The 23626-nt window shown below is 45.2% G+C and overlaps 1 protein-coding gene across 1 annotated transcript in view; it reads right to left on the bottom strand.

Moving 5' to 3' along the window:
• The window catches only part of LOC147436030 (ubiquitin-protein ligase), a 125975-nt gene extending 103536 nt beyond the window's left edge, over positions 1-22439 (bottom strand). The window contains exons 1-2 of the mRNA XM_086488927.1: positions 22161-22439; positions 21158-21208 (exon numbers count right to left, since the gene is read on the bottom strand). Of these exons, the coding sequence (XP_086345053.1) occupies positions 21158-21208; positions 22161-22318 (209 nt within the window). The 5' untranslated portion in view covers positions 22319-22439. The remainder of the gene's footprint in view (positions 1-21157; positions 21209-22160) is intronic.
• Positions 22440-23626: the final 1187 nt, after the last annotated feature.

Here is a 23626-nt window from a genome sequence, read left to right as displayed (position 1 = left end):
CATTCTAGCTTCCGAGCCGTGTGTGAGTTGAAGTGTTAACTCCCGTCGCAGGTTCTCTTTGCAAAGTGCTTTGTGTGTGTGTATAAAGTAAAGAATTTCGGGTGAAAGCCAACGCCTACCGCCCTACGGGCCGGTTTCATGGTTCCGTTGCCGGGACATCAATCACTTTCTCCTCAAAGAGTGAGCCTGGATTGTTCAGGGTAAAGACACACAGTGCAAGAACACGGGGATTACACTATGGCCGACAAGGGGAAGGGAATTATGGAAGAGGGTTCCTCTCCAAAGGACAGGCAGGAGATTCCTATGGTTTTTGAGATTGGCGAGAGCTCACGGCCACGTCAGTCTGTACCTACTGTCAACGTGAATGTCCCTCCAGTAGTACAGGGCTTTATGACAGGGCAACTCGAGGATGATGCGTTTAAGACTCAGTTAGTTGCCGCGGTGAATGTCTTTTCGCAGCTGGTGCAGAATCCGAGGTTTATGGAATTCTTGCAAGCGCCACCAGTGCAACATCAAAATAGGCAACCTACGCCGCGTACGGAGCTTGTTGAAGCTCAAGCCCAGGTACTTCATGAGGCGCAGGAGGAAAGGGAACACTCGCATGTTGCGGAGTCGGGGGCTCCAAAGCAGGTTCCTCCCGTGCTTGAACAAGTGGCTAGAACGCCTATTCCACAGGTTATGCCAGTTCAGCCCGCCACCTTTCAGAGCCAGCATGCTGTCTTGAATGGACAGGGAGCTGGATACCAGGCTATGCACTCAGTTTTTCCACCACCCACGGTACATCCTGGGTATTTCGGGGGTGGATCAGTGTTCCAAAGTATGGCTGGTTATGCGTCTGGAAGTCAGCCGTACCTGCCAGGAACAGTGTTCGGGGGTATGCAAGGCATCATACCAAACCCCATGTATGGTAATATCGGCATGCAGCAAGGTTTCCTTGGCAACCAGGGCCAGTTTGGGGTGCCACAGGGTCATTTTGGCATGGCTGGTTTTTCTGGACAGCAGCCAGATATCGCACCTCTGACGCAAAATGTGAATGGCCAACACGTACCGATCATGCCTAGTACAGTGCCCATGTTGCAGACCATCCCGTATGACAATTTGGGGGCACTAGAGAAGCCGAAGGCTTACAAAGAGGGTGGTGCAGCAGTAAAGTTCAGTACCTTTAGTGGTTTCGAGGACAAGACAAAGGCACTCACTTTCCTCCAGCAGTTTGATACAGCTTATGCGGGAGGGAATTTTACAGAGGCATCGAAGATCAGGAAAGCTGCCACTTTCTTAAAGGACAATGCGCTTACATGGTGGACGACATTGTTAATGCAAGGACAGGCACCCGCCACTTGGGTTTACTTCAAGCAAATGTTTGCATCTGCTTGGCTATCAAATGAATTTGAAGCCGATGTCCTGACAGATTGGCACCAGCTTACTTCAGCTTCGTGCAAGAGCTTGCTGGAGTACAATAGGAGGTTTTGTAAAGCGTTACTCTCAGTGACCTCCTACAGATTTGTGCCACTGACAGAGCAGATAGAGAAGTATTGTTGTGGGCTGCCTAAAGGGCTTCGTGATTACTGTACAAAGAACAGAGTGGCTACCCTTACTCAGCTTATGGAAGTTGCGAACACTGGTCTTGCCCTGTTGAAAGGAGAGGACAGTGGATTTCCGAGCAGTGATAAAGGAGGGCAGCAGAAGAAAAATTCAGCGAAGAAGCCCTTTGTGAAAACGGCTCCTGATGCGTCACAGGGGTCTGAACAGGCCACCAAAGACAAGGATTCAGCTGGGACTTCTGGAGCGCAGGCAAAGAAACAGAAAAGGAAGCCTTTTGTGCGCAAGTCGCTCGAGGAAAAGAAGGTCCTAATGGCTGAGAACAAATGCTTTATATGCGAGCAGCCTGGTCACTTTTCTATCAATTGTCCACAAAGGAAAAGGCCAGCTGACTCAGAGGATAAAGAAGACCAGAAAGGCAAGAAGCCTAAACCCACGGCAGGTTTAGTGCCAGACATGGTGGGTGACAGGCCCAGCACAGATGCCAGTGAGTTATGCAGGGCATGGGGTAAAGTTAGGGATCAAACGGCACTCATCTTCTTTGATCCAGGTGCCAAAGCCAACTTTATCTCACCAGAGTTAGCTATGAAGCTCGACATCAAAGCTGAAGAGATGGGGTACACAGCAGAGGCAGGGTTGGCATGTCCTGGCCACTCAGAGTGTGTTACTCCCATCATTGGAAAACTGCGTCTGCATATTCAGTCGTATGTGGACACTGAAGAGTTTTACATCATGCCGCTGGAAGGTTGTGACGCCTTGTTGGGGATCCCGTGGATGTTCCGAGTGCATGGAGTCTTGGATGCCTACAACAAAAAGATCACTATACAGCATAGGGGCAAAACTCACATCTTGATGTAAAGCTTAAAGGAGAGTCAGTCCCTATTGTATCTGCTTCTGCTATCACTTCTGTAATAAAGAATCATCTTTCTGTGTACTTGATTTTTGCACGTGATGTCTCAGATAGGGATCGGTCAAATTTATCTGTGTTAGATAAAGAAAGGTCAGCATTTTTGCAAAAGTTTAGTGATTGTTTTTCTGATTCATTACCGTCGCAATTACCGCCAGAGAGACCTGAGGACCATCGGATAGATTTGGTGCCAGGGTGTAGCCCACCAAATAGACCTCCCTACAGGGTTAGTGCGGCACAGCAGAAAGAGATTATGGGCCAGGTTGAGGAGTTATTAGAGAAGGGGCTGATTCAGCCTAGTTCTTCACCCTTTTGCTCCCCAGTGCTCCTAGTGCAGAAGAAGGACGGCTCATGGCACATGTGTATTGATTACCGTGCGTTGAATAAGAATACCATCAAGAATAGGTTTCCTATTCCTCGCATTGATGATATTCTCGATCGTTTAGAGGGTGCTGCAATTTTCAGAAGGATAGACCTGAAGAGTGGGTACCATCAGATTCGTATAAGCCCAGAGGATGTGCACAAGACTGCGTTTAGAACGACATTTGGTCTTTATGAGTTTCTAGTGATGCCGTTTGGGCTAACAAATGCTCCAGCCACGTTCAACAGAACGATGGACCGGATTTTCCGCTCGCATCAACAGTTTGTTGGAACATTCTTCGATGACATGATTGTGTATTCGAAGAATGAAGAGGAGCATAGGCGTCACTTGACCATTGTGTTTGAAGAGCTGAGCAGTCACAAGTTACTTGTCAATCCTAAGAAAAGTGAATTCTTCCTTGAAGAGATCCACTTTCTGGGCCACATAGTCTCAAAGGATGGTGTTAGAATGGATCCCGCAAAGGTCGAAGCTATCAAGACATGGCCAGACTTGAAGACTGTGCACGATGTCAGAAGCTTCTTGGGATTGTGTTCCTACTATAGAAGGTTTATCAGAAATTTTGCAGAGATAGCATCGCCTCTTCACGCATTGCAAAAGAAAGAGGTCACTTTCAGATGGACCCAAAAAGAGATTTCAGCTTTTAGTCTCTTAAAGGAAAAGTTGACTTCAGATCCAATTATTGTTTTGCCAGATCTCAGGAAGTCATTTGTGGTCCAGTGTGACGCGTGTGGCAGTAGCATCGGAGCAGTGCTAATGCAAGATGGACGGGTAGTAGCATATGAAAGCCGAATTTTGCAAGGGCCAGAGAGGACTATGCAAGTCTATGAGAAAGAACTCTTGGCCGTTATTCATGCGCTTTCTAGCTGGAAGCACTACCTCTTAGGTGCTGATTTTGTTGTCCAAACAGATCATCAGACCTTGCGATACTTCTTGACACAGTCAAAGTTATCCAAAAAGCATATGCGATGGGCAAACATTCTTTCCATGTTCCACTTCCAGATTATGCATGTGGAAGGCAAGAAGAATGTTGTGGCTGATGCGTTATCAAGAAAGCCACAAATTTCAGCTGTGTCAATTCCTTATCATCATGAGTTAGATGGCATGAAGGAACAGTATATTGCTGATGAAGATTTTGCAAGGATCTTTGAACAGTTACAAGAGGGGCAACATCACGAGCACTACCTCCTCAGAGATGGTTTTATAATGATGCATGGCAGACTTTGTGTCACTAGGCCACTGCGACATAAGGTCATGGAAGAGAGTCATGTCCCACCGTATGCAGGGCATCGTGGCATTGATGCAACAGTTAAAGCGGTAGAGACGTCCTTCTATTGGCCTACCTTGAGGAGAGATGTGGATGCCTTTGTGAAGTAGCAAACGGTCGGACATTGTATGGCCAATGTGAACGGTAGATTCACCCGCAGACGGGAAGTGGTCGGCACTAGAATTCGTATGGTAAGAGGATGTCTAGGCTCAGAGCAAGATCATATAGGTCCCCCCGTCGCACTTAGCAAGTTGGTGGATACTAGGAAGTGAACTCAATTAAGGCGTAAAGTCAAGGTGGGACTTCCAACAAAAAGTATCCGACAGTTGGGCCACATTGCATTTTTGGATGCGGTCCCAATGAGGATAGATGGTCAGAAGACCAGTGGGAGCCCAACGGAAGCATCTCCTAAAATTTAGGGAACTGCTATTTTGGGCCACGAAATGTGTTCGCGTCATTACCTTCGGTATGACTAGGGGAACACTTTACAACTCTGCCGCGAAGTCAACTGACGCACCAGTTGAGATATTTTTAGCAGGGAAAGCCCAAACTCGGAAACTGGGCGACGTGTCATCTTGTGAGCGATTCTGCCACTCTGGGAGGCAAAAACGAGCTGCATATCATCAAAGGGGGCGCCATTTTCAGCCACAGGCGGATTGCAACAGGTACAGAAGCTATGGAATGCTTACCTTGCCCTCTATGCACAGTATGGTGACGGGAGTGATGCCCCGCACGCTACATACTGCTCTCTTTCTCCCCTACGTGCAGTTATGTGATGCCCCACAAGAGGGCTACTCATTTGACTGATGTACAGTTGTGTGGGTTCATGCTTTTGTGCTGAGGCAAGAGCCTCCTTGAGCAGGAACAGGGGTAGCTAACTGCTGCTCCAAAGCAGGCACTGGTGAGGGTCATAACCTCACCGTACAGGTGCAAAATCAGCGTTGTGTATGCGCTGTAATTTGACTGTTTTTCAGCCATATGGACGCCAGGATCATTGGGAATCGTGCCCCACTGGCAAAGGACAGTTAGGGGACTGTTTGGGGCTGAAAACAGGGCAAAAACCAGTAAATACAGCGTGCTGAATTTACTGTTTTTGGACAGGAATCAGAGGGTATACGACAGTGCAAGCGAGTTCCAGCAGGGGAATTGGTTTCGCGCAAGTTTTGGGGCTGTTATGCTGCCGAAATTTGGCCAAATCAAATGGTATCTAGGTGGATGCACGTGAAGGATTCCCAGGACCTTACCTTGTAATTTACCCTCCTAAAGAATAAAGAAATACCGAAAGGGGCGCCAATTTTGGGGCCTACAGGTTGTCGGCGTCCGCTCGGAGCATTCTAGCTTCCGAGCCGTGTGTGAGTTGAAGTGTTAACTCCCGTCGCAGGTTCTCTTTGCAAAGTGCTCTGTGTGTGTGTATAAAGTAAAGAATTTCGGGTGAAAGCCAACGCCTACCGCCCTACGGGCCGGTTTCACCCTGCCCACTTATTTATAAGTTACAAGGGATGCCCAAAAGCAGTAGTCAAAAGCTTCTGCAAAACTAAAGCAATTTTATCCATAAGCTGCCAGTAAAACTCAGCCAGCGCTAAAGCAAGGTTTCCGTACAGCTGTGCCACATCAGCAGTGCAGCGCAAAAAGCAAAACTGCCGTTACGTATGCCACGTCAACAGTGCAACAGATTTTACGATGGAAAATCCGGACCTGCCGTACAGCTGCCACGTGTCACTGCCTCCACGTTTCCGGAGCCTATAGCCTGCTGTGAGTGTGTCCGGACATGCCACGTCACCAGTTTGTGACATACCCCCCTCTTGAAAGCATTGTAATCGCCCACGATTACGCCTGCAAAATAGAGAGGCCACAAATTGCCTTAGCAGACACTGACTGTTAGTAACGACGCATTAGGAAGAACACATCTAGCACATGTATCAATCGACAGTCACATCACACGACATCACATGACAAATCACATTCAAAAACCATTCCAATCTCAGACCATGATTAATCGGCAGCGTATTAGCAATCGCATCTAGATCCAATCGAGACCTCACACATGCCCGATTACTAATCCTTACTGCAATCATGTCTATAGAGATTTGTGAGACCAAAATGCTGCAGTCATCTCGTCTATCAGCTCCTGCACTTAAACAAGTCAAGTACAAATCAGTATTATTATCATTATCAGGAATTCCAAATCATAAAGTCATACAACAGAATACTGTCTACTCAGCAGTATCCCTGAAAACCAAAGGGACATCAGTGACTCTATATTAAATCAAGGTATCACAGCAATCTGTCAACAAAGGAGTGGAGTGACTCCCCTCTTATGCATACCCACTGCACTAGATTCACCCATGCTGAAATCGGGGTTCTATCGGAGTAGACTATGCTAAACCGAATGCTTCAAGGTAAAGGTTTATAATCTAAGGAGTATTTGCCAGGTCCTCCTCCATCCACTTCGCATCCAGTGCGCAATAGTTCTTGAATTTAAACAAGAACTGAAACCGGCCTGTTCTATCCAAAAAGGGATAGATAGTAGTCACACGTTGGTGACAAGAACCGCCTTATCACTTTACCTTTAATCTTTCTATCTTTATGTGCCAGTATCTGTTCTGGAACGAGTATCTCCTTGCTTTCCTCCACTTCGGGTTGCTAATCTGGCTCCCCATCATCGAGCACATCGACTTTAAAAGGCTTCAAGAGACTCACATGTAAAGCATTTTTGTGAATTCTCCAAGTATGGGGCAGCTTCAGTCTAAAGGAGACATCATTTATCTTTTCTTTTACCTGGAACGGTCCATAGTATCTCATGCTAAGCTTTAAAACCTGCTCCTTTCCCTTTTTCTTTCTCAGGCGTGCCTTCTCAAAATGTAAGAGCACTCAATAGTTCTCCTTTAGATTCAAATTGCGACAGTGTCGATCTGCTGCCTTTTTGTGTCTTTCCTGAGATTTCTCTAAAGCCTCCCGGACCTTGGCCAAAAGCAGTGTCCAAGTCCCTAATGTACTGGTCAGCTTCAAAAATCTTAGCTTTCGTGCTAAGGAAGGGTGGAACCTTCGAAGCACCTTCAATAATCTCAAATGGCGCCTTCCCCGTCGAAAAGTGAAACATGTTATTGTAGGCAAATTCCACCAAAGGCAAAAACTTTTCCCATTGAGTCTTCTGATCCAAACTGTAAGACTTCAATAAATCAAGTACGACTAAATCTGCAATCTCAAATTGCCCATCTGTCTGCGGGTGGAAAGATGACAAGAACTGCAATCGTGTGCCAATGTTCTCCCAAATAGCCTTCCAAAACAAACTCGTGAATCGGGGATCTCTGTCAGAGACAATTGTCTCAGGCATGCCATGTAATCTGAATATCTGGCAAATGAACAGTCTCACTAAATGATCCGGCTTGACTGTTTTCTTCACAGGAATGAAATGAGCTTGCTTGTTAAATCTATCAATAACAGTGTAAGGTGCAGCGGAATGAATGTTGAACTTTGCTCAAGATGAGTGCTCCGAATTGTGCTCAAGGTTCCTTTTACTTACGGAAGGGAGAGCCTTCCGTTCCTTTAGTGAGAGAGTGTAATAGACATAAACAAAGTGGATGAACACTGTGAATGAAGGTGCATGAGACTAAGAGATAGAAAGAGAAGAGAATACGACACCAGAGACGTTGTCAAACCCTCCTCCAGGGGCCCCACTCTCGATGGCGAGAGTGATCTACTATTGATTGCACAATATGGTACAATGGCTGATGCAAATCTCATGGGGCTATGTCGATGTCGACGGTGTGGACGACGAGACCGAGTCTATGGCTGAAAACTGAGTGCTTGGGAAGCTTCTTGTCGGGTTGTCTTTTCTTGCTTGGAATGGTTGAATCAACTGGCTTCTATCGGCTGAATTTACTGATGAAAAACGCTGATATGGCTGAGGTACAAACGCTGAGTTTTGTTGGGGTTTCCTTACTGAGTTGGCTGCTGCAATCACTGCTGAAACGTTGTACAGCAGGTTGTTTGTAGGTGCTGATGGGGTTGCTTGAAGTTGTTGCTACACTATACACTTGCTGGCTGTAGTCTCCCTTGCTAAAAACGATGGCTGGCTGCTATAAAACGCTGAAAGTGCTAGCTGAAAAACGCTAGACAGCAGAGTTACCAAAACGCTAATGAGGGAGCCTTTTGTTGCTGCAGTTACTGGCTGAAAATGCTGATGGGAATCGCCAGGCAAGGCTGAATTTGCTGAGCAAAAACGTTGGCTGAGGCTGCTCCAAAACGCCAGGTTGATGGGGGACGATCGTCTTGCTGAGAAGGGTCTCCATACGCCTGCTGCACTTGAGTGCCTGATGCTCTCCTTCTTCTTCTGCCAAATAGTGCTAGCTTTGGTTTGCTTATATATTATCTTAGCGAAATTGCCCCCCTACCTAGTTCCCAACAAAAGTCACTTAATAAATAAGTGAAAATTGTCAAAAGTAGGGAAAATAGGTTTGAAAATTCCCCTGATGGATTCTGATGGGAATGATGATGATCATGCTGTGCGCAATCGGAGAATATGCATCTAATCTAAGTGACTGGTCATGCACGGTCTGCGAACAGACTCACAGAAGTGCCAAATCACTTCCTATTCTAGACTGACTTGATTGAAATGAACCCTGGTCATGTTGTAGCTTGTCCACGGACACATAGGGTTGGATGTGGCACGTGACATCCCCTCCTTTTCAAAGTGAGGTACTGGTACCGAACTATATGGCGTCGAGGGAGATCGCCAAGAACATCCGGAATCCTCGAAAGGACTCTTCGCCGGCCCACTCTGAGGTGTGGGTTGTACGATACTTGAACTTCATAAAGGTCTGCAACGCTTGCTTCTTTGGGCTGCGCGCGACACGGTCATTGGTAGCTCCTTCAATGCTTCAACTTTGTCTATGGATGTAGGTCCACCTTCTTCAAGAATCTCCATGGCTGAAAATTCCCGAAACCACTTCCAACACAAAACCATGAGCATACCTATTCCATGTAAGGTGATTGGAAAAAATCTTGTCTTCCTAAAAGACTGTGCATGCAATGTAGATGAACAAATAGACGGAGTGCCAAACCGTTCACCACACACAAGCAAATAATGAGATCAAATAGTGTCTTTCTGATCTAAATCAATCAACTGTAGCAATTCACAACGGAAATGCCAATGCTTGGTGCTCATACTTTCTTGTGCTCGTTCTACAACTGTGTCGTGCCAAGAGACATCAAAAGTGACTTCCTTCAATGCATACTTTTCAGCTTTTCATGAAGAATCCGCATACATCCACGCTCATTCATGAGTGAAACGTGCTCAACCTATAATATGTCATGCCTAGGAAAAGAGATCACATAAAGACGCTGACTAAAATACAGGAAACGATCACAAATGAAACACTCGAACAATGCGTACTGACGAATCATTCGAACACATAGTACTTCCTGTAAAGGTTCTTTGGACCTATGCTCGAGAGCCAAGATAGGTTCTTCCTGAGGGGATTCTTTGGACCTAGGCTTGAGAGCTAAGATCGGTTCTTCCTGAGGGGGTTTTTTGGACCTAGGCTCGAGAGCAAAGATAGGTTCTTCGTGATTGATCGAATCTGCAATGAGGTTAGCTTCACTAGATAAAGTATCAACTAACACATCATCCTTGTAAACAATCACATCATCTTCATGCAAATCATCATGCGTGTGAGAAATCACATCTTGATCATCATGCAAAGCATCATGCTTGCCATAGTCATTCAAATCATCATGCGTATCATTATCATTCAATTCATCATGCTTATCATCATGCAAATCCTGTGTGTCATGCTTTGGAGAAGAAGAGACTGAGAGAGTCTCCTTCTCCTGAATGCTTTCATTCTTCGCCTGCACATTAGAAATAAGAGATGGAGAAAAAACAACTTGCTCTCCTCGAATGACAATGGGAGAGTCACTTTTGGCATTGAAAGTGAACGTATTTTTCACCCACTCAATGAGAAGGTTATGCTCTCGAAACCATCGAATGCCCAAAATCATATCACATCCTGAGAGAGGAGAGACAAAAAAATTTCTACAAAAAGCACCTTGTTGAACTGTAAACAACACATCAAGGCACTCTTTTGTGATGAGAGAATCCATACCGGAAGCGAAGCCAAAAACCTCGAGAGGAGATTTCTGGCTAACTTCTAGGCGGGCTCTCTCATAGGGGGACTGATCACATCCTACATACTATTTGGGTCAAACAATATGACAAAACGCTGCCCCGTCATGTGACCATTACACTTAATGAGAGACTCATCAATGAGAGGGTCAAGAGAAACTTGGGGCACAATCGTGTTGTCATTTATTGCATTGACAGAGGAAGTGGGTTCTGTGGATTCTGTAGTTTCATTAGAGTCAAGCTTAGGACATGTTCTTTTTATGTGACCCTTAATGTGACAATGAAAACAACGACCTTCCTTAGAATAAGTGCTTTGCTCTTCCGACGTGATGTATCCTCCTAAAATTCCTTGTGCTACCTTTTCATCTAGAGTGAGCTTAGGTTTAGCAATTGTGTTAGCCTTACCCTTAGGTTCATTGGAAGAGTTCTTTTCTAAGAGACTATTGGAAGATTGGTTAGAAGAGTTACCGTTCTTACCGTTCTGAGGGTTCTGCGAAGTCTGAGAGGTACTTGTGGTAATCTTGTTTTCCTTAGGCTTTCCCTTGTTGTGCTTCATCTCCTGTGCGAGAGCAATCGCTACCGCCTTGTTGAGATCGATTGGATCGAGCACCTCGACATCGTACTTGATATACTCACCCAATCCATAAAGGAATGCCTCCTTGCGCTCCGCATCCGATTTGCGTAATTGAGTGCAGAGCTGCAAAACACGATTAGAGAAAGACATAATTGGCATACCATTTTGCTTGAGATCGCACCAATAGTCCTTCAATCGTGCGAGGTACTGAGATGGCATAAACCGCCCCTTGAGCTTGTCTTGGAAATCGGCCCAATTGAAGGAAAGGGGCGTGAATTCGTCGGCTTCCTCTAGGTGCGCGTCCAACTGTGCCTCTTGCCATGCGTGGTACCAATTTATGGCATCACCGGCAAGGTACATGGCTGCAGTCAAAACTTTGATATTTCCTGTTTTCTTAGTTGTCGCAAAATAAGCATTAAATTGATGCAGCCAAGCATGAATAACCGTGGCATCCATCTTACCATCATACTTACTGAACTGAAACTTCTCTGTGACTGGGTTGGTGGAGTCCGAATCTCCGCTTGCGCCACTTAATGAACTACCAACATCTTTGGCTGGCTCAGACACTCTAGCGCCATAGCTACCCTCTTTTCTTTAACAGCTAGATGATGATCTTCGCGTTCCCTCTCTAGAGCCAATCTTTCCCTTTCAATGGCGGTCCGCTAAGCCTCCTAGTGTAGCATCATCTCCACCCTTTTCTGTTTGATTGTGGCTCGCTGAGCCTCTTGCTATAGCATCGACTCCATCATTGACTTCGTCAAAGCCTCCAAGCGCTTGGTGCAATCTGTGGCGACAATAAGGATGAAAGAGGAGCCAAGAATGGTCCTCCTAGTGTAGAGACTTCTTCTTCTTCAAACTCATCACCTTCACGCAAAGTATCAATTCTGCTTCGGGTGATGACCATGCACCGAGTACTAGTGTCACAAATGGTGACGTGGCTACCCATTCACACTCTCTACCCTGCATGGACAAGCCCCGGAAATTGCAGGCTGACGTAGCTGGCAGTACGGACAGGCCCGCATTTTGTGAAAAGAATGCCACGTGGCAGTGTGTACGGATCTCCGCGTTTTACGGCGCTGATTGCGGAAATTTTGGGCAGCTTTTGGGCAATGCTTTTCCTACGCTATTGGCTTGCTTTATTTTAATGAATAAGAGAGAAAGAGAGAGAGAGAGAGAGAGAGAGAGAGAGAGAGAGAGAGAGAGAGAGAGAGCTTTACTTTAAAAAGCATTGCTTTATTTTGTGCCAAGTATGGCTTGAAAGAGAAAAAAAAAGGAAAAGCTCCTACTTTATTTTAAAAGCGCTTTTCAGTTTACCAGCTTTTGGGGCTCTGCTTTTGGCATCCCTTGTACTCTTTAAATAAGTGGATAGGCCACTCACAACTCAGAGCATCTGGACGCAGAGTCTTAAGTGTGAGCGCCTGCCCGCACTCTTGTACTTTGAACTCAGATTAATACAAAAAGAAATACCGAAAGGAGCGCCAGTCTTTGGGGCCAATAACTCTAGGCACGGAACTCCGCCAGGCCAATGTCGAATCACTTGTGAACTGTGAACTGTTTTAAAGTGGTTATTTGTGTTGTTGCAGTAATTCTTGACTTGGAGTGTCCAAGTCTGTTATAGTGGTATCATAGCACGGCCGATTTCTCTTCTACGGGAAATCCGATCCCTAAATTTTTTTCCGTGGCACCTATTGCTTCAGGCAAAGATCAGTGGACGACTCCTGCATCCGAAGATGCGGGAAGGGATCACAACGAAGATTCCGGCAAGGAGTATGGCCCGCCTCGCCCTACTCAGGCGGAGCGTCAAGAGATGGAGCGCCGACAATTGATCGGCGATGCAACAAAGATGATGCTTAATTTTGCCAAGGACCCGATATTGGCTAAATATATGAACAAGACTTCTTTCGAAGAGGTGTACACGCAATGGCAGCAAACCACAAAACCACTCCCAAAACCAAGAAGAGGTGGTTGATGCACAAATTGCTCAGCTTTTTGACGCGTAGAACAAAGCTAAAAAGCACGACAAAAAGCAAAAGAAAGGCACTGACTTCCCGGGCTATTTGGATAGTCAGTCTACTTTTGCGTCGGCAAGAAAGCAGAAGAAGCGTGTTCGATTTGAAGGAGTACCCAATTCTTCTTCTTCTTCTTCTTCTTCTTCTTCTTCTTCTTCTTCTTCGAGTTCTTCTAGCTCCTCTGACTTGAGCGAAGAAGACCGGAAAGGCAAAAAGCGAAGCAAAAAGCAACGCTTCGAAAAGGGCAAGAAAAAGGCAAAGAAGTCTAAATCTCGCCCCGTGAGTGGCAGTTCTATAGAGGACTCGTCTACAGACAGTTCAGACTCTGACGACAACAACTTTTATGCAAAGAAGAAGAATTTTTATAAAGCCAACCAGTATGACTTTCTGGAAGACAAAAGCAAGAAAGTCCGAGAGTTTAAGGAAGGTGGACAGTCAACTTAATTTGACACGTTTTCTGGTTATAGAGATGCTTCGAAGGCTTTGTCTTTTGTACAGCAGTTTGACATCGCTTTCGCAGGAGGGTGTTACTCAAAGCACTCTAAGATTCGGAGAGCTGCCTCTTACTTAAAGGGGAATGCTCGAACTTGGTGGTCCACGCTTCTATTAAACAAGACTCCGCCAGTTAAATGGCTGAAATTCAAGAGGCTTTTTATTTCTTCTTGGTTGACTCGAGAGTATGAACGCGACATACGAACTGCTTGGAACCATCTCGAATGACCAAGAAGGATACAGTGGACGCTTATTGCGAGAGATTCTGGAGCTCTTTTCTACCCGCCTCTTCATTTAAGAAGATCTCGTTCAAGGAACAGATTGAGCGTTTTACGTTGGGTCTACCTACACAGATCCAAGCTCACTGTTGGAACAAAAGTCAGCTTCCATTCAAGCGTTGATGAGTCATGCGAAACAGGGTTTTGCCATTCACTCTGGCAGTTTGACCTACCCCACCGATGAGATCATGACACAAAGAGCCAAACAGACTTCGACAAATGAAAGTAGAAAGAGGAAGAGCAACCCAGAAAAGAAGGATGCACAACCCAAGCTTACTCCTCAAGAGAGAGCTTGCTACATCAGGGAAGGGAAGTGCTTTGGATGCGGGGAAACTGGACATATCTCCGCGAAGTGCCCTAAAAAGGCACAAAACGACAAGGACGACAAAAGGCCTGAGAGTTCGAGAGCAGCTGAGGAATGTGGAAGAAAAGGCAAGATGAAAACAGGACTGGTTCCAGATTGCGTGGGTACCGATCCCAGCACGTTGGACGAAAGTACAGAACTTTGCCGAGCTTGGGGCAAAGTGAGAGACCAAGAAGCCCTAATCTTCTTTGATGGAGGAGCCAAGGCCAACTTCATTTCACCGGAATTGGCGGCAAGGGCTCAAGATCACTCCCGATCGGATGGGACCACTTGCGGAGGCAGTTCTAGCGGCACCCGGCAGGGACGTAGCCATTACACCTGTCATTGGCAAACTTCAGTTGCATTGTCAGGGATATTTGGGGCATGAGAACTTTTACATAATGCCTTTGGAAGGTTGTGATGTCCTCTTGGGAATTCCCTGGTACCACAAGAACAACGCCATGGTCGACTATCGGGCGAGGAAAGTGACATAGACAACAGAGAAGGGCAGAACCATTGTACTTGACATAAAACTTAAGGGCGAGTCTATCCCTATTGTATCGGCTTCGGCCATTTCCAAATTAATGAAAATCCAGTCTGTTTGTTTACTCGATCTTTTTGAAAGAGTTGAGTGATGAGGATAGGACAAATATATCTGAACTTGATAAAGAACGCCAAGATTTTCTCCACTCTCATGCCGATTGCTTCTCAGAGGGCCTGCTAGGCGAGTTACCACCTGCTCGTCCTGAAGATCATACTATTGATCTGATACCTAGAAGCACACCACCGAACCGGCAACCTTATCGTGGGAGCCGAGGCTCGAGCCCAAAACAAAGAGATTATGAACCAAGTGAAAGACCTCTTGGAAAAGGGTCTTGTCCCGCCTAGTACTTCACCGTATTGCTCTCCAGTGTTGTTGGTTTTGAAGAAAGACGGATCTTGGAGAATGTGCATGGATTATAGAGCTCTCAATAAAATCACCATCAAGATCAGATTTCCGATTCCTAGGATCGATGATATCCTCGACTGATTACAGGGATCCTCGTGTTTTAGCAGGATTGATTTGAAGAGTGGATATCATCAGATCTGAATCGCGTCGGGAGACGTCTACAAGACAGCTTTTTGGACGAATTTTGGGTTATTTGAGTTTTCAATGATGCCTTTTCGCTTAACCAATCTCCTGCGACATTTATCGGAATGATGGACAGGATTTTTCGAGAGTATAGACTATTTGTTGGCACTTTCTTTGACGACATCATTGTTTCCTCCAAGGATGAGGCAGAACATAGAGTACATCTGCTTGAAGTCTTTCAGGCATTACGAGATCACAAGTTAGTGATTAATGCGAAGAAAAGTGAATTTTTCCTACCAGAGATACACTTTTTGGGACACATTGTGTCAGCAACACGAGTGCAGATGGATTTGGCCAAGATAGAGACTATCCGTGATTGGCCCGATTTGAAGAATGTCCATGAAGTTAGAAGCTTCTTGGGATTGTGTTCGTACTACAGGCGGTTCATTCGAAAATTTGCAGAGGTTGCTTCCTCTTTGCATACCTTGACACAGAAAGGAGTCCCTTTCTCGTGGGGACCCACAGAGGTGACAGCCTTTCAAACATTGAAAGAGAAATTGACTACGGGACCAGTTTTGACTTTGCCGGACTTGCAGAAGTCATTTGAAGTATATTGTAATGCTTGTGCTCGTAGTCTGGGTGCGGTCTTAATGCAAGAAGGGCATGTCATTGCTTACGAGAGCCGATTGTTCTCAAGGCCTGAGAATTGACAACACCAATTTATGAGAAAGAGCTTTTGGCGGTTATCCATGCTCTTACTTAGTGGCGGCACTACCTACTCGGAGCGGATTTTACTGTCTTTACACACCATCAGAGTTTACGCTACTTCTTGTCACAGAAGCAGCTATCGGAAAAGCAGATGTGGTGGGCGAACATCTTGTCACAGTTTCACTTCCAGATTCTCCATGTTCAGGGACAGAAGAATTTGGTGGCAGATGCTTTGTCTCGGAAGCCGTTAATTCTGGCTATTTCCGTGATACATCATAGGAGCTTTGAGGATATGGTCGACCAGTATGCCACAGATCCGGATTTTGTAGACGTTTTCACACGGATACGTGATGGGGAGACAGCAACGGGATATTCCATTCGGGATGGCTGCTTAATGAGGAAAACCATGTTGTGTGTTACACAGCCGTTGAGGGAAAAGGTTATGACTGAATGCCACTGTCCACCTTTTACGGGTCACCGTGGCATTGCTACCACCATGAAAGGGATAGAGAGATACTTCTTTTGGCCGAGACTCAAGAAGGATGTGGACGAGTTTGTGCGCAAGTGCTTGGTATGCCAGAAGGTCAAGTTTGACAGGCATATAGCACAGGGACTGTTACTGAATTTGCCCATACCCACCCGTCCCTGGGAAAGTATTGCAATGGATTTCTTTTTTGATCTCACGAGAACACAGAGTGGTCACGATGGTATCTAGACTGTTATTGACAGATTTTGCAAACAGGCTCATTTCATTCCAGTGAAGAAAACAGTCAAGCCGGATCACTTAGCGAGACTATTTGTGGCCCAGATTTTCAGATTACATGGCATGCTTGAGACGATTGTCTCCGACAGGGACCCCAGATTTACGAGTTTGTTTTGGAAGGCAATTTGGGAGAACATTGGCACGCGGTTGCAGTTCTCGTCATCTTTCCATCCGCAGACTGACGGGCAATCTGAGATTGCCAATTCAGTGATTTTAGATTTATTGAAGTCTTATATCTCGGATCAGAAGACTCAATGGGAAAAGTATCTAGTATCTGGTAGAATTTGCCTACAACAACACAATACACTCTTCGACGGGGAAGGTGCCATTTGAGATTGTTGAAGGTGCTGCGAAGGTTCACCCTTCCTAAGCACGAAAGATAAGATTTTTGAAGCTGATGAGTATACGCGCGATTTAGACACAGCTTTTGCCAAGGTCTGCGAGGCTTTGCAAAAATCTTAAGAACGACAGAAAAAGGCAACAGACCGCCATCGTCGCGATTTGAAATTGAAGGAGGATGATTGGGTGCTCTTACGTTTTGAGAAGGCACGCCTGAGAAAGAAGAAGGGAAAGGAGAGGCTTTTCCAAAGCTTAGTATGAGATACTACGGACCTTTCCGGATCTCCGAAAAGATCAATGATGTCTCCTTCCGACTGAAACTGCCCGACACTTGGAGGATTCACAATGCATTCCATGTGAGTCTCTTGAAACCTTTCAAAGGTGATGTGTCTGAAGTTGGGGAGCCCTAAGTGGAAGAAAACGAGGAGATCCTTCTTCCTGAAGAGATTTTGGCACATAAGGACACAAAGAATAAGGGTAAAGTAAGAAGGCGGTTCTTGGTTAAATTCAAGAACTATCCTGCATTGGAAGCGAAGTGGATGGAGGAGGAGGACCTAGCAGATACTCCTCAGATTGTGAACCTTGACCTTGAAGCTTTTGGTTTAAAATAGTCTACTCCAAATGGAACCCAGAATTCAACTTGGCCGGAGATATGGTGCAGTGGGCTTGCACAAGAGGGGAGTTACTCCACTCCTTTGTCAACAGATGCCTTGATTTTTAGAATAGTAGTCATTGATGTCTCTTTGAGCTTAAGGGATACTGAGAGCTGACATTATTCTGCTATATGACTTTATGAAATGGAATTCCTGATTATGAAACTTATTGTTCTTGACTTGTTTTTAAGTGCAGGAACTGATAGACGAAATGATTGCAGCATTTTGGTCTAAATGATCTCGAGTAGACATGGTTGCAATAGGGGTTAGTCAATCGGGCATCTATGAGGTCCCGACTGGATCTAGATGTGATTGCTAACTGCATTGCCGATAAATCATGGTCTAAGATCCGAATGAATGTTGAATGTCATGTCATGTCCTGTGATGTCTAGTGATGTCGTGTGATATGACTGTCAATTGGTACATGTGCTAGATGTGTGTTCCTAGTGCGTAGGTACTAACAGTCAGTGTCTGCTAAGACAATTTATGGCTTTTGTCTGTTTTGTTGGCGAAATTGAGGGCGATTACAATGCTTTCAAGAGGAGGGTATTTCACAAATGGTGATGTGGCTGCCCATTCACACACACTCTCTGCCCTGCATGGACAAGCCCCGGAAATTGCAGGCTGACGTGCTGGCAGTACGGACAGGCTCGCATTTTGCGGAAAAAATGCCACGTGGCAACGTGTACGGATCTCTGCATTTTACGGCGCTCATTGCGGAAATTTTTGGCAACTTTTGGATGATGCTTTTCCTACGCTATTGGCTTGCTTTATTTTACGCAATGAATATGGGAGAGAGAGAGAGAGAGAGAGAGAGAGAGAGAGAGAGAGAGAGAGAGCTTTACTTTAAAAGGCTTTGCTTTATTTTGTGCCAAGTATGGGTTGAGAGAGAAAAAAAAAAAAAAAAGCTCCTACTTTATTTTAAAAGGGCTTTTGAGTTTACAAGCTTTTGGGACTCTGCTTTTGGCATCCCTTGTACTCTTTAAATAAGTGGGTAGGCCACTCACAACTCAGTGCATCTAGACGCAGAGTCTAAGTGTGAGCACCTGCCCGCACTCTTGTACTTTGAACTCAGATTAATACAAAAAGAAATACCGAAAGGGGCGCCAATCTTTGGGGCCAATAACTCTAGGCACGGAACTCCGCCGGGCCAGTGTCGAATCAATTGTGAACTGTGAACTGTTTTAAAGTGGTTATTTGTGCTGTCGCGGTAGATTCTCGACTTGGAGTGTCCAAGTCTGTTACAACTACGGTACTAGGGTGCTTGGGTACTTGGGGTAACGTGGTATCGGATCCTTGGTACTACTTATAATCTCGCGTAAGTAGGCTTTTCTCTTACCTAAGCTCAAGAAGGCTTGGGGTCATAGTTACCCGAAACGCGGAACGGGAACGGCGACGGGGACCCCCGCGGAATGGGGGAACGGCCAAGGATCCGGAACGGGAACGGTGCGGAACGGGAGGCATAAAAAACACCCAAATAAAGCAATTTTTAGCTCTACATGTTTGAAATTTGAGTACAAGTAGTATTAGAGTCCTTTGACTCTAACACTCACAAAAAACTCGATTTGAAGACCCCTTCCCTCTCTCCCTCTCCCTCTCGCATCATCCATGGCCTGGGAGATGGAGAGAGCTTGAGAGAGAGGGAGAGAACTTAAGAGAGTTAGAGGGAGAGACTCAAGAGAGGGAGAGAGCTTGAGAGAGTGAGAGGGGGAGAGCTTGAGACTCGAGAGTCGAGAGAGCTTAAGGCTTAAGCCTTAGACCTTGAGGGCATGTGGATTTGCTTGAGAAGGGAATGGGTGTGAGGGGGTGCATTTTGAGTACTTGCACACTTAAGAAGCTCCTAATGTTCACTACAAATTTGCAAAAGACCGCCCATTTCTCCCCATTTTGAGAGTTGGCCGTTCCGAAACGTATGTTCCGGAGCAGTTTCAGCTGGCCATTCCGATATCAGGTTGTCACCCAGAACGGCAAAACGTTCCGGGACGTTCCGGCCTTGCAGAGGTGTGTGTGTGTGGGGGGGGGAAGGGGGAGGGAGGGGTGCGACGGAGCGGCGTTCCGGCGTTCCAAGGCCTAGGGAACGCGTTCCCCAGTAACACTGCTTGGGGTACTAGGGTGCTTGGGTACTTGGGGTATTGTGGTATTGGATCCTTGGTACTACTTGCAATCTAGTTTAAGAAGGCTTTTCTCTTAACTAAGCTCAACTTCTTCCTCCGGGTGCACCCCTTGGCAGCCTTGTGCTCACATCAAGGTTGCTTTTTCCCACCTCACCTCAATTGGCCTGCCGCAATGTGCAAGGTAGACTCTCGATGAGTGGAATAGAGGAACGAGTGGAGGTTGGACAAGCCCTTCTTTTCTAGGTTCCATGCCGCTCTTCAAAAGCACATATTAGAAAGATTGACACGTCCCCAAGTGGTCTTGGGTTACATGCAATCTCAAACAAACCAAAAAAAAAACTTTCTATGGTTCTTTTCTTGAGTGATGATACCCAATATTAAGTGCAACGGAAGTGATTGAAGGTGATAACTCAGGATGTGTGCTCAGTACTTACACAAGGTTTCTTTTATCTAATAAGAGAATGTGCAATAGACTACGAGAGAGAAGGGAGAGATATTGTGAGTGAAGGTTCTGTGAGTGATAGAGAGAGAAAGAAGACAACATCAAAAGGGGTCCCAAACCCCCCTCCAAGGATCTCCCTCTCTATTGCTAGAGAGGTATTTGCTTTAAATTACACAAATGCTAATACAATGGATCTAGATGCTAAGCTACTCATGGGATCTGGCTATGGATGTTTGGATCTGAGAGGCTAAGGGCTGAAAATGGAAAATGCCAGTGCTGCTGACTTTGATATGCAACGGTACGGGGCTGATCTGCTGATGTTGACCACGAAGACGGCTGAAAACTGAAAACGTTGATGGTTCTGGCTTGGATCTGTGACTTGACGAAGATGCTATGGCTGAAATCTGAGGTTGCTGGTCCTTCAAGGCTGAAATCTGCAATGTGGTCCTTATGATGCAGGTGAGAATGGGCTTAAATGAAAGCACTGGGCTGATTCGGTACTTGCTTATGAAACGCTAGGGATCTTGCTGATAAATGCTGATGGGTTGCTGATGAGGATCAAAACTGCTGGTTGGATTTGCTGCTTGTGCTGAGCGCATGTGGCCCATGCACCTCATACTGTACTGAATGAATGAATGGTGACCACCCAATGGGTCACCTTTGTAGAGTATGAGAACTAGATCAAGCAATGCAATGAAGCCAAATAAAAGCCCAACAACTATGCTAATGCTGGGCACATATTAATAAATTAGCATTATTAATAAGAGGTGTTTCATATGCAATAACTACCTAGGCCAGATACTATAAACTATGATGGGAACAGTCCTGAGTGCCACACTTGTGTGCAATTAGAGGGTATGCAACTACTCTAAAGTGCCTGGACATGCACGTCTTGCATACTGGCTCACAAAGGAGCCAGAACAATTCCTAGGTTGTCCTAAACCCTAGAAGTAGGAGCTAGCTTGTCCACATGCACATAGGGTTAGATGTGCACATGACATCTATGCCGGACCCAAAGAGAAGATCATGAGCCTAGCGAGAGCTAGATCAGAATAATGGACCCAAATCTGAGTTGTAATAAATCCATCCAACAATGTGTCTAGAAAGTTGCAAAGCTTGCAACCAAGAAAACAAAGAAATCAAATGATTACCTAAAGTCGCCGCCCAGCAAAGATCTAAAGAAGGATGACTTTTGCTGTAATCTGCAAAAGTAGAGAACAATTTACTTCAGTGAATGTGTTCACAGTAACAAATTGAACTAACCACCACCAAACTACAGTTGGAGCTAAAGAAGAATTAGTTGTATAAGGCTGTTCATAGGCCCCCAAACTTACACTACACAAAATTATTAGCAAACAAAATGCAACTAATACCTCATCAAATTCAGATCAAATAGCCATCAAAACTTCTTCATATAATCAATCAACTAAAGCTGCAAAATCCACAATAATAGAGAGCTCTAGCTTTACAGCGAAATAAATTAAGGAAAAGATATCTATCAGCATTAAAAAGTGCATTTGAGAGCGCAAAAAAAAAAAAAAAAATGTGAAAGAAATGAAAACAGTACACACACCACGAATGCCAGCCAAAAGTGACTTTTTTAAATTTTATCGCAAATAGTCTAACTATAAACTTGCTATGAAAGCTACACAGATGTAAAGCAGCCTACGGCACAAAATCTTATCAAATAAAGTATCGGAGTGGAGAACAAAGTTGATGAATAGAAATACAGAAAAATTTCAAGTGGCTAACAACAACAATAAACTAGTAGTGATGCTAGATGTGCAGAGCTGGTCCATCAACATACACCTACCATCACACTGATTAAGGATGTTCGTGATAAGAGGAATGGATGTTGACACGCAGATGGTGGGCTCACAAGATGAGACATTCAAAGGTCAAAAAATTCCAAATTTCCACCAACAACGCATGCAAAAGGACAGTGTTTCTGTGTGAAAAGACATGATCTTGATGCATTTTATCGTTACCTGCACGTAAGGGACTTTAAGCAGTAGCTAAGGGATCAGAATCAACACTCTGTAATTCCACGCTTTAAGCTAAGTTGTTTGCTTTTCATTTGGAAGCAGCGGAGCATTATGCACAAGCAGGATTGCAATTCTTACCTTAAACTTAAGGGAGGAAATGATGACTTACAGGTCTCGTGAAACGAGGAAGGCGATGGAGGAGAGGTCTTCGTCGATGCATTGTTGAATCAAGGAGCTCCAGCCATGCTCGTCGAGAGATGCACAATCATGAGCAGGCCCATCTCCTTCGTCTGGCGCACCATGCTGTTTAATTGTCAGCTTCAGCATACCTGCACCCTCACCCAGAGAGAGAAATTTTGAACGTAATATCAACTTTTGAACTAATAAGACGTGGCTCTGGGCATGCACGGAATTCCATTTTCCTTTCGTGATGGGATCTAGGGCCCAAATTTGGGGGCGCGAATCGGCTTTAATCTCATAGGTGAACTAGGGGCAGGTAAACTAGGGCGTGATTATATGCTTGTGCATGTGTTTTGTTAAGCAAAGAAAATGGTACCATTATATTACGTAGTTTTGGCCCATCACGATCCTAGTTCACACCGAGTTTACGAGTTCACACCATCATATTATAGTACACATAGCTTGCAAAGTTCACATAAAGTTTACATGCAAGTTCACAATGAGTTTACATTCCTCCAAGTTTACACCTAGTTCACATCAAATTCACATATGGGATCAACGGTTGTGATCTTTGCCGACACATGACGGCAATTTTCAACCATAGATCCCCTCTTAAATTGAGGTGTCAATTAGTGACGAGGATGGCCAGCCCTTGGCACTATTTGACACCTCAATTTTAGAGGGGATCAATGGTTCAAAATCAATGTCGCTTGTTGGCAAAGATCACAAATGTTGATCTCGAATGTGAACTTGATGTGAACTAGGTGTAAACTTGAACGAATGTGAGCTCATTCTAAACTTGTATGTAAACTCGATGCGAACTAGATTTGAACTCTACAAGCTATGTGTACTATATTATGGTGGTGTGAACTCGTTGTAAACTCGATGTGAATTTTGAACGAGGATCACGGTGGCCAAAACTACACAATATAATGCTACCATTTTCCTTGCTTAACAAAATGCATGCAGAAGCGTAGTGGTAAGGCAATGGTGCATGACGGGGAGGTCGCCATATTTTTTCCTCCAAAAGGATCGAACAGCCCACGATCAACAATGATCTGGGACCGTAGATCTCCTCCAAAAAAGGAGGTGTCCAATAGTGCCAAGGTAGCCATCCATAACATTTGTGACGTGGAGAACACTTTTTGGTTGGTCGTTGACCGAGAAAGTTCACGGGCCACCTCCTCCAGCCAGTCAACTCACAAGCTGCTGCTCCAATCAAGTTTCTAGCTTTTTGCTCCCATCAGCAAACAGGCTATTACTTGCCTCACGCTTCTCGGCTACATATGTGATATGCTCAATAGCTTAGGTGTTGGCCACCCTCCGGCTATGTTGAGCGAAGGTCGGAACTCCCTTGTGCTAAAGATATCTTACTTGCCCCATGATTGCCACCATTTTACGTAAGAACAATCTAGCAAGACCTATCATAAAATATAATATCTAGCTAACCCAAAT

This window comes from Adiantum capillus-veneris, chromosome 18, assembly GCF_014529385.1.
Source record: "Adiantum capillus-veneris isolate H3 chromosome 18, ASM1452938v2, whole genome shotgun sequence".
NCBI lineage: Eukaryota > Viridiplantae > Streptophyta > Polypodiopsida > Polypodiales > Pteridaceae > Adiantum > Adiantum capillus-veneris.
Note: the sequence above shows the minus strand (reverse complement) of the source record. Positions and strands in the feature narration are given on the sequence as shown.